This window comes from Mirounga angustirostris, unplaced genomic scaffold (genome assembly GCF_029215605.1).
Source record: "Mirounga angustirostris isolate CCGP_5_RB_7025 unplaced genomic scaffold, mMirAng1.0.hap1 SCAF_1, whole genome shotgun sequence".
NCBI classification, from domain to species: domain Eukaryota; kingdom Metazoa; phylum Chordata; class Mammalia; order Carnivora; family Phocidae; genus Mirounga; species Mirounga angustirostris.
Window position 1 is genome coordinate 190,914,744 of NW_026991709.1, and position 14,787 is coordinate 190,929,530.

General features: G+C 36.5%; 1 protein-coding gene across 1 annotated transcript in view; it reads left to right on the forward strand.

Annotated features, from left to right (window-relative positions):
- Nucleotides 1-14,787, forward strand: part of DNAH12 (dynein axonemal heavy chain 12) — a 241,211-nt gene that overhangs the window by 103,489 nt on the left and 122,935 nt on the right. Inside the window, exons 32-36 of the mRNA XM_064594709.1 lie at nt 2,052-2,161; nt 4,253-4,436; nt 4,558-4,698; nt 9,330-9,413; nt 9,932-10,120. Coding sequence (XP_064450779.1) covers nt 2,052-2,161; nt 4,253-4,436; nt 4,558-4,698; nt 9,330-9,413; nt 9,932-10,120 — 708 coding nt within the window. The remainder of the gene's footprint in view (nt 1-2,051; nt 2,162-4,252; nt 4,437-4,557; nt 4,699-9,329; nt 9,414-9,931; nt 10,121-14,787) is intronic.

Below are 14,787 nucleotides of genomic sequence, written 5' to 3' on the forward strand. Positions count from 1 at the left end.
GACACAGCGAGAGAAGGAACACAAGCAGGGGGAGTGGGAAAGGGAGAAGCAGGCTTCCTGCGGAGCAGGGAGCCTGATGTGGGCCTCGAACCCAGGACCGTGGGATCATGACCTGAGCCGAAGGCAGATGCTTAATGACTGAGCCACCCAGGCGCCCTGTAGGGAGATTTTAAGTTACATTTCTTTTGCTTTTGTTTCCCACATCAATTTTATATTGTCTCACACATCTCTTATGTTCTGTTTTTATTAATTTTATTTTCTGTGCTGTAGTTTGGATACATTTTATTGGCCTGTCTTTAAGATCAATGATTTTTTTTCTTTGATTTTGTTCAGTCTGCTGATAAACCTATCCAATGAGTTATTAATTTCACATATTTTATTTTTTTAGTTTTAGCGTATCTAATCTGGTTTCATTAAAACTACATTTTTCTTTGCTTGAATTCTTCATCTTTTCATCTGTTTTCTGTCATATTGTCTATTTTCTCTTAAACATTTATAGAAATTATTTTTATTGTTCTGCTAATTATGACATCTAGGTCATCTGGGAGTTTGTTTTTTTCTCTTGATCTTTAGCTATTTCATATCATGACTTGTGAAGTTTGTTTTTGTGTTAAAAATTGTGTATAAAATAATTGTAGAGGCTAAAGTATTATTTTCCCACAGAAAAACTATGTTTTTCCTTTGTCAGATAGCTAGACTGAGTGATGATCAATTCAGTTGGGAGTTAACCCAAGCCAGAGTTTTGTGGCAGCATTGTTGAACTTTAGTTTACCTCTGGTTTCACGTCTTTAGAGTGAGAATTGTCCTATAATATAAGGCCATCCCTCTAGCAGCATTTTGGGATATAAGCATCCCAATAAGGTGATATCTGTGTGCCTTTCTAGCTAAGTCCTTGATTTCTTGCCTCACCTCACATTCAGCAAAATCATAGGCAGTGGGTGAATCAGATTTGCATTTGAGGCTTCTCCAGATTCAAATCTGCCACACAAGCCCAGATGACCATTAAATTCTCTGATGATTTCTCTTTATTTCAGCAAAGTCCCTCTGCCTATGGCAGGCCCAATCCAATGCCCATCTGATGTCTGTAGCTGGAAAATGCTCCCAGCAGCTAAATTAGCATTGCTTTGTGCTCACCTAGAAAGGCACATCCCTTTCTGAAATTTATTTCCTTTAGACATACTTGTATCCAAAAACTTCTTTATCTTTAAAATTTTTTATTTTTTTTATTTTTTAATTTTTATTTATTTTATTTTTATTTTTTTAGATTCTTCATTTCTTTAGTTACTACAGTGTGAAGGATTGTTTGGCATATCCTTCCACATCCTAACCAAAGGTGAAATTCTGGAAAACACTATTAAAAGGAGTTTCCGTGCAGCCTGCATCCAGTGCTATGGTGCTCTGATCATTAATTTGTAATAGGGAATAATAATATTTTTAAAGTAATTTAATTCTTTTTGTTCTTCCTTTTAATTAAAAAAATTAAGCTTTTAAAAAATAAAGCTTTAGGCCCCTAGGTGCCTCAGTTGGTTAAGCGACTGCCTTTGGCTCAGGTCATGATCCTGGAGTCTTGGGATCGAGTCCCACATCGGGCTCCCGGCTCAGCCGGGAGCCTGCTTCTCCCTCTGACCCTCTCCCCTCTCATGCTGTTTCTCTCTCTCTCTCTCTCTAATAAATAAATAAAATCTTTATTAAAAAAAAGAAAACAGAAACAAAAACAAAAAAATAAAGCTTTAAGGGATGCCTGGGTGGCCCAGTCGGTTAAGCATCTGCCTTCAGGTCAGATCATGAACCCAAGGTCCTGGGATCGAGTCCTGCATCGGGCTCCCTGCTCAGCGGGAAGCCTGCTTCTCCCTCTGCCTGATGCTCCCCCTGCTCGTGCTCCCTCTCTTAAATAAATAAATAAAATCTAAAAAAAATAAAGCTTTAAGAAATAATTTATCAATATAGGAAGATAATGATTTTTTATTTCAAAATGAAAAGTCTATAAGATATGTATGAGATGATTTATGATACCATTTTATAAAAATGCATTCCATTTTCTTTTATTTTAGGAATTTTTGGAATGTGCTCATGAAGCCTGCAAAGTACATAATCTTCAGCCAGTTAAATTTTTTCTTGAAAAAATGATTCAGACATATGAAATGATGATTGTGAGACATGGGTAAGATTATAGATTATCATTATCTGCCATAGTTAGATGTTATTTTCAAATCAAACTTTTAAAACAACTAAAATTTGTGAACCAAAGGACTCAGCAAATTTTGTATGCTAGGTAGGCTAGGGAGCAGATGCTTAACCAGCTGAGCCACCCAGGTGCCCCTGCAAGGATCATTTTTTAAAAATTATTATTATGTTATGTTAGTCACCATACAGCACATCATTAGTTTTTGATGTAGTGTTCCATGATTCATTGTTTGTGTATAACACCCAGTGCTCCATGCAGTACATGCCCTCCTTAATACCCATCACCGGGCTAACTTATCCCCCCACCCCCCTCCCCTCTAAAACCCTCAGTTTGTTAGGATCATTTTTAAGTCTTGAACATTCACATGTGTTTTAGCCTAGACTCATAATTTGTCAGTAAGCTTCCTCAAAAACTTGATAAGCTTCTTATTTGTGTGATTCTAAGCAGCTCTATATGCCAATATCCATAACTATAGTCCTTACCAAGTCATACCTTTATAAATTTCCTTGCAGTATCCTTGAACCTATCAATTTTAATTGAGAAGACCACAAGCTTAATCTGTTTTCACTCCTGAAATGATTACTGGGAACCATATTACAATTTCATAGATTTTAATAGTGATACAAGCCCTACCCTTAATTTGATCCTTGGTGCCAGGTTGAGTAGATGGTTGTTGTTCAAAGGTTTTCTCAGTTTATCTTTTACCAATTGGGGATGAGAATAAGTTGCCTGTAGGTTCCTGAATTTCTGGACTTCCTTTATTTTCTTTCATTCCAACTTGCAAACTGGCCATGTTTTTTTCCCCTGGGTTCATTTCTTTCCAATAGTTCTTTGTTAAAGGTAGCCGTCGGCTGGCATTATATACTAATAATATTCTGTTTACTATCCTTTTCCCTAAAATGGCAGTTTCATTAGGTAGATTATCTGTCTTCCAAGTAACCTCAAGGAACAAATTAACCAAATGTTTCATCATTGCATAACATTAATTGCCAGTCTCTTAGCCTCTCATAACAGTTAAATTTGCCACCCACAACCTGGCCTTTAACCCAGTGCCACATATTTAAGTCTTTTTATTATGGGAAGAATAGCTTGCTCTTGGGCGCCTTGGTGGCTCAGTTGGTTAAATGACTGCCTTCAGCTCAGGTCATGATCCTGGAGTCCTGGGATCGAGTCCCACATTGGACTCCCCGCTCAGTGGGGAGTCTGCTTCTCCCTCTGACTCTCCCCCCTCTCATGCTCTCTCTGTCTCATTCTTTCTCTCTCAAATAAATAAATAAGATCTTTTTTTAAAAAAAAAAAAAGAATACCTTGCTCTTTCTAGGAACCAGTTTTCTGTCAGTAAGGATGGGCTAGGTTATTCTTTAGAAACAATCAGTCACTAAGACCCAAATCTTAGTGACTTAAAAAAACGAAGGCTTACTTCTTATTCATACTGTGCCCACCATAGGTTAACAGGAAGGATCTGCTCATCCTCATTACCCAGGGTCCCAGGTTGTTGGTGTAGTCAGTGTCTCAACATGATGGGTCACTGCTGTGTGAGAGGGAAAAGCTCTGTGAGAAGAGAGCCCTGTAAACTCCCTCACTGGCAATGATTTGTCCCCTGCTGGAAAGTAACACCCATATTTTCCACTTATTACTCATTAGTCACTTAGAATTTCCACAAGAGGGCAAGGAATCCTACTATGGGAGAGAGGAGATTCAGAAGTAGTTGGCAGAGAGAACCAGGAATTACTGTAGCAAGTGAAGACTTGAGGAATGGGAGCCTTTCCCACTTCTCTCCTTGGGAGGTCCCAAGACTTTTTTTTTTTTTCAATCTTAAGAGTGTACCATTAAGTTTTCATTCTCATTTGGAGATTTTTTATTATAGTCTCGTTTGTAGATCATGGTGTTAATGTGGAGAATTTTATAGATCTACCAGTTCAGAAGTTAAATGTATTCTCCTCAAGTCTGAGAAAAATTTGTAGAATTTCAAAAACTATAAATACCAGTATTTTATACACCAGTATACAGGCAAATCATTTACCATTATTTTTTAGAATCTTCTTATATAATTCTTTTCCTTAATAGTTTCATGTTAGTAGGAGAGCCTTTTGCTGGTAAGACAAAAGTTCTACATATACTGGCTGATACTCTAACTCTTATGAATGAACGTGGCTACGGAGAGGAAGAAAAGGTCATTTATAGGACTGTAAACCCCAAATCCATTACTATGGGCCAACTTTTTGGACAGTTTGATCCAGTGTCTCACGAGGTAATCTACAGTATAAATATTCTCTTACAGTGTACATTAAACCAAGAAATTTGAAATGTTTTTAATATGATCACTTTATAGTTTTATAAAGGAAGCTTTCCAATTCTCTTTTCTTCCCCAGTGGACCGATGGTATTGTGGCCAATACTTTTAGGGAATTTGCCTTATCAGAAACACCGGACCGGAAATGGGTTGTATTCGATGGTCCCATTGACACTTTGTGGATAGAGAGCATGAACACAGTATTGGATGACAATAAAAAGGTAAAATCATCATGATTTAAAGCAAAACTGATGCACAATATGAATATACCAAACACTACTGAACTGTAAACTTAAAAAAAGCTTAATATGGTAGATTTAACGTAAAATGGTTTTTTTTTTTTTGCCACAGTTTTAGAAAAAGCAAAATAGATGCAGACATCCTTAAGCAATGTTACGTGTTCAACAACTAATTGACTAGGATTATACATTTAAAGTAAAGGATGCAGCAAGTTTAATAAGCTTATAAATTATCTGTTCAATGAAAACTATGCTGTAGTAAATCCTCTTTATTATTTTTTTCTCTTTATTTTTTTAATAGAATAAAAGTGTATTAAAACCATTGTGTTCACAGGAGGGCATAGTAATGTACTGGGTGTTATGTTGCTAAGTGACTCCAGTCTTATGATTTCTTACAGAACTTTAATATTTTAGGAGGAAAAAAAAGGGCCTGGTTCCTTTTTGAAAACACTGAATGCTTCAGTGCTTGTATGTGCTACATTACCTTAGAAGCTGTGAACTATACAAAAGAACTAGAAAATGGAAATCCTCTAGTATTTGTTGTAATTGACAAATAACATGTAAACTATAAAATGTGACTAATTTTAAGTTCTGTGCTTTTTTAAACCTATGTGTACATTCTCATAACCATCATTTAAATAAATATTCATAAAATTTCTTGCACCTACAAGGTTCGCTCATATTCCTCCCTAATCAGTATATCCTCTCCCAGGGGCAATCACTATTCTGACTTCTACTGTGATAAATTAGTTTTGCTGATTCTTGAACTTCATGAATATAGAATCATACTCCTTAGTGTTTTTCTTCTTGTGGTCAAGGTGGTATCTATGATATTCATGTTGTTGTAGTTCCATTTTATTTATTCTTTTTTTTTTTTAAAGATTTTTTTTTAAAGATTTTATTTATTTATTTGAGAGAGAGAGAATGAGAGCACATGAGAGGGGGGAGGGTCAGAGGGAGAAGCAGACTCCCTGCCGAGCAGGGAGCCCGATGCGGGACTTGATCCAGGGACTCCAGGATCATGACCTGAGCCAAAGGCAGTCGCTTAACCAACTGAGCCACCCAGGCGCCCTTTATTTATTCTTTTTATGTCTGCATTAGTATTCTACTATATGAATATATCATAATTTTTTTTAAAGATTTTATTTATTTATTTGAGACAGAATGAGAGAGAGAGAGAGCTCATGAGAGGGGGGAGGGTCAGAGGGAGAAGCAGGCTCCCCGCCGAGCAGGGAGCCCGATGCGGGACTCAATCCCGGGACTCCAGGATCATGACCTGAGCCGAAGGCAGTCGCTTAACCGACTGAGCCACCCAGGCGCCCTTTATTTATTCTTTTTATGTCTGCATTAGTATTCTACTATATGAATATATCATAATTTATTTTCATACTTACATGAAATAATTACACTACTAAATAAGCAAATTAATTAGCATTCAAACAAATATGCCAGTACATTGTCATAGGTTGATCATTTATTCATGTTCTTTCTTTCAGTTATATTGATTGAGCTAAGAAGTAATACTGATTCGTAAGAGAGGGGTTAATAAGGATCTGATTCAGAGCCAGGTGGGAGGATTGTCTCGTATTGGATAAGAGGGAAGCAGGAAAGGATAGGTTTAGATATAGGTGAATGTAGGGATTTGATAGTGGAAATTTGAAGGCAAATCCCTTTTTTATGTTTGATTGATTGTGTGAAGTGGTAGACCCTGGTTCTTTGCACATTGGAGGAGAAAAGGGGAAGATTTAAATGACCTATTATGGAAAATGGGAAAGAGAGCAGCCTAGGAAAGCATAGAAGCATATCTGAGGATTAGGAGTAGTGCCAAGGTCTGCCTTTGGGAGATTTTCCCTAACGGTCTAAGCAGCTTGGATATGAGTGTAGATGATGGTGCCAGACTAGAAGTACACAAAGACTTTTAAAGATATTGGCATGAGAGTGCTAGAAGTGCTAGACCATAGAACAGAAGCTGTTTAATAATGAGGGAAGTGAAAACAGCAGGGATATGCAAATGAAGAGCAAGTATAGTAGGAGTCAGTGGGTGAGAGCACTGCATGTATAGGATGCTGCAGGCAGAGCCGGGCATGCTTGAATTTGGTACTTCAGAATTGTGTAGTGTTCCAGGAGAGAGGTCCCAAGGTATATAAAGTGGGTGACTGGAATGCAGTAGAAAAGTAAGTGAAGACAGGGTAGTCAAGGATCTGAGGGGCTGCCATGTTGAGATGCTCTTCCTCATGAACCCTGGATCAGGCCAGAGTTATAGCAGAGAGAAAGAAATTGAGCCAAGTATCAAAGGCTTTAGCTAATGATGGGAATGCTTGGGTGCTGGTGAGTGATAGCAGCAACGATGATTGTCAAAGAAGCAGAGGGTAGAGAGAGTGGAGTAGAGTATTTAGGAAACCCCATGGGGGAGTGAGGAGAAAACTGACTCCACCTCCCAAATTTGAAGCAAATAGGAGAATGTTTGCTGAAATAATCTGGTAGAAAATGAAAAGTATTCTAGGACAGTACTGTCCAATAGAACTTTCTGCAATGATGGAAATATTTGCATTGTCTAAGAAGGTGGCTACTAGTCAAATTGGCTGGCTACTGAGCATTTGAAAACATGGCTTAGTACAGGGTTGCCTGGCTGGCTCAGTCAGTAGAGCATGTGACTCTTGACCTCAGGGTTATAAGTTCAAGCCCCACACTGGGTGTAGAGATTACTTAACAATAAAATCTTTTATGGGCGCCTGGGTGGCTCAGTCATTAAGCCTCTGCCTTGGCTCAGGTCATGATCCCAGGGTCCTGGGATCGAGCCCCGCATCGGGCTCCCTGCTCAGTGGGAGGCCTGCTTCTCCCTTTCCCACTCCCCCTGCTTGTGTTCCCTCTCTCGCTGTCTTTCTCTCTCTCTGTCAAATAAATAAATAAAATCTTTAACAAAATAAAAAATAAAATCTTTTAAAAAATGGGACTGGGGCGCCTGGGTGGCTCAATCGTTAAGCGTCTGCCTTTGGCTCAGGTCATGATCCTGGAGTCCTGGGATCGAGCCCCGCATCGGGTTCCCTGCTCTGTGGGAAGCCTGCTTCTCCCTCTCCCACTCCCCCTACTTGTGTTCCCTCTCTCACTGTGTCTCTCTCTGTCAAATAAATAAATAAAATCTTAAAAAAAAAAAATGGGGCTTAGTGCAATTGAAGAACTGACTTTCAATTTTATTTAATTTTAATTACTTAAGATTAAATTACTTAATTAATTAGATTTAATTAGTTAAAATTAAATATAAATAGCCACATATGACTGCTGGCTAACATATTAGACAATCCAGCTCTAGACCATTCATTTATTTTACAGATAAAAAACAGGTCCAGGAATGTTAAATGCTGCCTTGTTGACATATAACTAGACAGGGGCAAAATTGGGACTACAGTGATGGTTGTAGAGAAGAAACACTGAAAAATAAATGAAGAGGAAGAATTTAAAAAAAGATTTAGTAATGAAATTAACTTGGAATATCAATAATATTAATTGTTAAAATTACTGAAAGTTAATGATAATTCCAAAGGTAGAAGCCAAGGAGATTGAGAAGATAAGATGGCTTTAATAATAATGGACAAGAAAGGAATTTGGCAAAAAGGAAGCAGTTGATAAATTCAGTTTTTTACATATTTGATTGAAGGGGAATGTTTTAGATTGAAAGCGATCAAGGGAGCATAGCAAATGCAATGCATGGTCCTTGATTGAATTTTGGTTTAAAGAGTCAGTTGAAAAGACATTTCTAATACAACTGAGGAAATTTGAGTCCTGGCTGAGTTTTACATGATATTAAGGAGTTATTGGTAATTTTGTTACCTGTGATAATGTTATTGTGGTCATAAAGAAAACACCTTACTTTTAAGAGATAAATATTGACATATTTGGATATGAAATGCCGTGGTATGCATAATGCTCTTCAAAATACTGTTTTAAAAAACAAAGCAAATGTGGTAAAATGTTAACATCGGTTAAATCCAGGAGATGGGTACAAGAGTATTCATACTATTCTCCATTTTCAATTTTTCTCTTTTTTATTAATAAGGAGATCTGACAACTTTATAAAGTTAGGAGTATTTCTTTTTCTTTTTTTTTTAAAGATTTTATTTATTTATTTGACAGAGAGGGACACAGCGAGAACGGGAACACAAGCAGGGGGAGTGGGAGAGGGAGAAGCAGGCTTCCCACAGAGCAGGGAGCCCGATGCGGGGCTCGATTCCAGGACCCTGGGATCATGACCTGAGCCGAAGGCAGATGCCCAGCAACTGAGCCACTCAGGCACCCAAAGTCAGGAGTATTTCATGTAATTTTATTAATAGTAAGAATGGAGATTTGTCTCGAATTTTTGCAGTATGTCATGTATTTCTCCTCCTGCCTAACTCTATGGAGGAGAAATTATATCCCTGTTCATAGACTCAGAGATGTTATGTATTTGCTTACCTAGTAAGTAATTGACAGAGCTAGACCTAGAATTACAGTTTTCTGGCTTCTGTTTTAATATTTAGTATATCACAGGATATACATTATCTTATACGTAGAATAAATTTTTATCTGAGAAGTTTGAGTTTTTAAAAAATAAACATTTGAAAAATAATTGCCCTTAGCTTTGCCTTATGAGTGGAGAAATCATTCAAATGTCCCCTCAAATGAGCCTCATCTTTGAAGCAATGGACCTTTCCCAGGCCTCGGTAAGTTCATATTTTAATATAACAGTAGTTTGTGTGTTCACTTGGTCAATAAGTATTTTTTTATTACATGTCATAAGACCAGTTAGGCACCAGGAATACTAAGATGAATAAGACACAGTGTATTTAGGGAGGATAAGAAGCATGCTAATAAATAATCCCACTATACTGCTGCATGTAAGTACTTTAAGAATATGGAGGGGGTGAGCATGCAAGAGGGGAATGGGTAGAGGAGGACCGTGGAAAATGTCTGAGTGTTTGATACGGTTTTGAAGGTTAACACTTCTCTAGGGAGATAGTTGGGGCTGGGCATTCCAAATCACAACAAGATGATATGTGAAGACCTGACGCCACGACAGGACTGGGGAACTGTAACTGCAGACATTTCGTCTAATGTATGTGAGGCTGTAGAGGAAGACAGGAGCTAGATCGTGAAAGGCCATAGAGGTCATTCAAGGTAGTTGATAACGGCCACTGGCATAAGAGCAACACTGGAAAAAGAAAACGTCTTTTTTCTCTAGCCGGCTACCGTTAGCCGCTGTGGCATGATTTATTTGGAACCCTCGCAGTTAGGATGGGAACCACTTGTGTCCTCATGGTTGAATTCCCTGAAAGGACCTCTGCAGGAACCAGATCATCAGGCTCTTCTGAAAGGACTTTTTGGCTGGTTAATAAAACCCACCTTAAAGCTTCGTAAGAAAAATTGCAAGGTAACACTGTAATTCTCTAACCTGTTCAAGTTTCTTTAGTTTCCATTCAACTTGACCTAAGTCTAAAGTCACAATAGTAGGATAAATAACTAAAATCCCTCCACTTTTTAAAATGGGATGTTTATTGTGACAATCAGTAATTCACCTGCAGTTGCAAGAGAAATAATAGATCCCATGCACAATTCACCCAATTTCTCCCAACGGTAACATTTTGCAAGGCTATATTGTACCACAACAAGGATATTGGCATTGATACTATCTACTGATCTTATTGAGATTCCCCTAGTTATATTTGTACTCAGGTGTGTGTTTTGTCTCTCTGGGTTTCATTTTAAAATGTTTAGTATTTTATAATTTTAAATATAAGTGCAACTTTGTGCCCTTTGCCCAATGTCTCCCCATTATCCCCACATCCCCACATCTGGTGACTACCATTTTACTCTGGTTCTATGCATTCAACTTTCAGATTCTGCATATAAGTGATGTCATACAATTTGTTCCTTTCTGTGTCTTTTTTCACTTATCATAATATAATGTCTTAAAGTTCATTCATGTTGTTACAAATAGCAGGATCTCTCTTTTATTTTTAAGTCTGAATAATATTCCATTATAGGTATTTATAGGACAATTTCTTTATCCATTTGTCCATCAACAAACAGTTTGTGTCCATATCTTGGCTATTGGGAATAATGCTGCAATGAACATTGGAGTGCAGATATATCTTTGAGGTACTGATTTCATGTCCTGAACAGGGATTGCTGGATCACATAGCAGTTCTATTACTAGTTTTTTGAGGATCTTCCATATTGTTTTCCACAGTGGCTGTACCAGTTTACATTCCAACCAAGAGTGCACAAGGTTCTCTTTTCTCTACATCCTCACCAAGACTTGTCACCTTTCATCTTTATAATCATCCTAACAAGTGTGATGTGATATTTGGTTTAGATTTGCATTTCCCTGATGATTAGTGATGTTGAATGCCTTCTTACACACCTGTTAGCCATTTGTATGTCTTCTCTAGAAAAAGTGTCTGTGCAGGTCCTTTGCCCATTTTTAAATTGGATTGTTTGTTTTTTTGCTATTAAATTTTATGAGTTCCTTATATATTTTGGATATTAACCCCTTGTGAGATATATGGTTTGCAAATATTTTCCCTCAATTTATAAGTTGCCCTTTCATTTTGTTGATCATTTCCCTTGCTGTGCAGGAACTTTTAGTTTGATGTAGTCCCACTTTATTTTTGCTTTTGTTGCCTGAGTTTTTGTCCTATCCAAAAAATCATTGCCAAGGTCAATGTCAAGGAGTATTTCCCCCATGTTTTTTTCTGGGATTTTTATGGTTTCAGATTTTACATTGAAGTCTTGAACCCATTTTGAGTTGATTTTGGTGTATGGTGTAAGATAAAGGTCCAGTTTCATTCTTTTATATGTGGCTATCCAATTTTCCCAATACTGTTTATTGAAGAGACTATCCTTTTCCCATTTTGTATTCTTTTATTTTTTTTTAAGGTTTATTTATTTACTTTAGAGAGAGAGAATGTGTATGTGAAGGAGGGGGAGGAGCAGGGGGAGAGGGAGAGAGAATCTGAAGCAGACTCCTTGCTGAGCATGGAGCCCATCACAGGGCTTGATCTCATGACCTATGAGATCCATGACCTGAGCCAAAACCAAGAGTTGGACACTCAAGTGACTCAGTCACTCAGGTGTGCCCCCCCCCACTGCCACCCACTGTGTATTCTTGTTGCCTTTGTTGAAGATCAGTTGACTGTATAAGCTTGGGTTTATTTTGGATTTTTGATTGTTTCATTGGCTTATATGTCTGTTTTTACCCCAGTAACATACTGTTTTGATTACTGGAGTTTTGTAATATAATTTGAAACCAGGACATGTGATATTTTAAACTTTGTTTTTAAGATTATTTTGGCTATTCAGAGTCTTTTGTGGTTCCACACAAATTTTAGAATTTTTTTTCTTTTTTTTGCAAAAATTGCCATTGGAATTTTGATAGGGATTGCACTGAATCTGTAGATCACTTTAGGTACTATGGGCATTTTAACAATGTTAATTTTTCCAATCCATGAGCACAGGATGTTTTTCCATTTATTTGTGTATTCTTCAATTTCTTTCATTAATGTTTTATAGTTTTCAATGTACAGATCTTTCATGTTCCTGGTTAAATTTATTCCTAAGTATTTTATTCTTTTTGATGCTATCATAAATGGGATTGTTTTCTTGATTCCCTCTTCAGATAGATCATTGTTGGTGTAAACAAATGCAATTAATTTTTGTATTTTGGTTTTATATCCTGTAACTTTACTGAGTTTGTTTGTTCTAAAAGGTTTTTTTTGTTTGTTTTTGCATGGAGTCTTTAGGGTTTTCTACATATAGGATCATGTCACCTGCAAATAGAAACCATTTTACTTCTTTTCTGATTTGGATGCCTTTTATTTCTCGTCTGGTTGCTCTAGTTAGTACTTCTTGTTGAAAAGAAGTGGTGAGAGTGTGCATCCTTGCCTCATACCAAATCTCAGAGGAAGAGCTTTCAGTTTTACCCCATGGATTATGATTTTAGCTGTGAGCTTTTCATAAATGTCCTCTATTTTATTGCAGAAATTTCCCTTTATATCTACTTTGTTGAGTTTCTTAAAAAGATTTTATTTATTTGTCAGAGAGAGAGATAGCGCACAAGCAGGGGAGATGGCAGGCAGAGGGAGAAGCAGGCTCCCCACTGAGCAAGGAGCCCAATGCAAGACCCGACATGACCTAAGCCGAAGGCAGACACTTAAATCATCTAAGCCACCCAGGCATCCCTTGTTGAGAGTTTTTATCACAAATGGTGGTTGAACTTTGTCAAATACTTTTTCTGAATTTATTGAGACGATCATGTGATTTTTGTCTTTCATTCTGTTAATGTGTATATCACATTGATTAATTTGCATATCCCTTGTATCTCAGGGATAAATCCTGCTTGGTTATGGTATGTAATCTTTTTGGTGTATTGAATTCAGTTTGCTAGTATTTTATTGAGGATTTTTGTATCTATATTTCTCAGAGATATTGGCTTATAATTTTCTTTTCTTGTGAAAAGACTGGCTTTGGTATCAGGGTGATTCTAGCCTCAAAAAATGAACTTAGAAGTATTTCCTCCACTTCTGTTTTTTGGAAGAGTTTAAGAAGGATTGGTATTAATTCTTTGAATGTTTAGTAGAATTCAGCTCTGAAGTCATCTGGACTTTTCTCTGGGAAGTTTTTGATAACTACTTCAATCTCTTTGTTATTGATCTGTTCAGGCTTTCTATTTCTTCTTGATTCAGTTTTGGTAGGTTGTATGTTTCTAGGAATTATCCGTTTCTTCCAAGTTATCCAATTTGTTTGCATGTAATTGTTCATAATTATCCCTTGACGATACTTTTTATTTCTCAGGAATCCATTGTAATGTTTTCTCTTTCATTTCTGATTTCACTCATTTGAATCTTTCTTTTTTTTTCTTAGTCTAGCTAAGGGTTTATTGATTTTGTTTATCTTTTCGAAAAACCAACTCTTAGTTTGATTTTTTTAATTGTTTTTCTATTCTCTACTTTTTTATTTCTATTTTGCTCTTATTTCAGTCTGCTAACTATTGGTTTAGTTTGTTCTTTTGTTGTTCTTTAAGGTTTAAGTTAGGTTGTTTATTTGAGATTTCTTCTTTTTTAATGTAAACATTTATCGCTATAAACTTCCCTCTTAGTACTGCTTTTGATGCATCTCATGAGTTTTCGTATGTTGTGTTTCCATTTTCCTTTGTCTCAAGATATTTTTTGATTTCCTTTTTAATTTCCTCTTGGACCCATTGGTTGCTCAAGACCATGTTTTTTATACAAATATTTGTGAATTTTCCCATTTTCTTATTTTTACTGACTTTTAGTTCTATTCCATTGTGGTCAGAAAAGATACTTTGTATAATTTAATCTTAAATTTGTTGACTTGTTTTGTGACCTAACATGTGGTCTGTCCCGGGGATTGTTCCATGTGAACTTGAGAAAGAATGTGTTTCCTTCTACTGCTGGGTGAAAAGTTCTACATATATCTGTTAGGCCCATTTGATCTATAGTGTTGCTCAAATCTATTGTTTCTTTTCTGAGTTTCTGTTTGGATATTCTATTGCTTATTGAAAGTGGGATATCGAAGTCCACTACTATTATTGTATTGCTGGCAATTTCTCCTTTCAGATTTGTCGATATTTATTTTATATACCTAGGTGCTTTGATGTTGAGTGCATATATATTTACAATTGTTGTATCTTCCTGTTGAATTGACCATTCTGTCATTGTTATGACCTTCTTTGTCTCTAAAGACAGTTTTTACTTAAAGTCTACTTTATCCAATACAGATATAGCAGTACACAAATGGATCTTGGATTTTTATCCATTCAGCTACTCTTTTTATTGGGGAATTTAACATTTTTTTTTAAATTTTATTATGTTATGTTAGTCACCATACAGTACATCATTAATTTTTGATGTGGTGATCCACGACATGTTTACATTTAGAGTAATTTTGATAGGGAAGGATTTACTATTGCAATTTTGTTAACTGTTTTCTGTTTGTCTTCTGTTTTTTTGTCCTTCTTTTCTCTCTTGATGTCTTCCTTTGTGTTTCATTGTGGGTTTTTTTTGTTTGTTTGTTTTT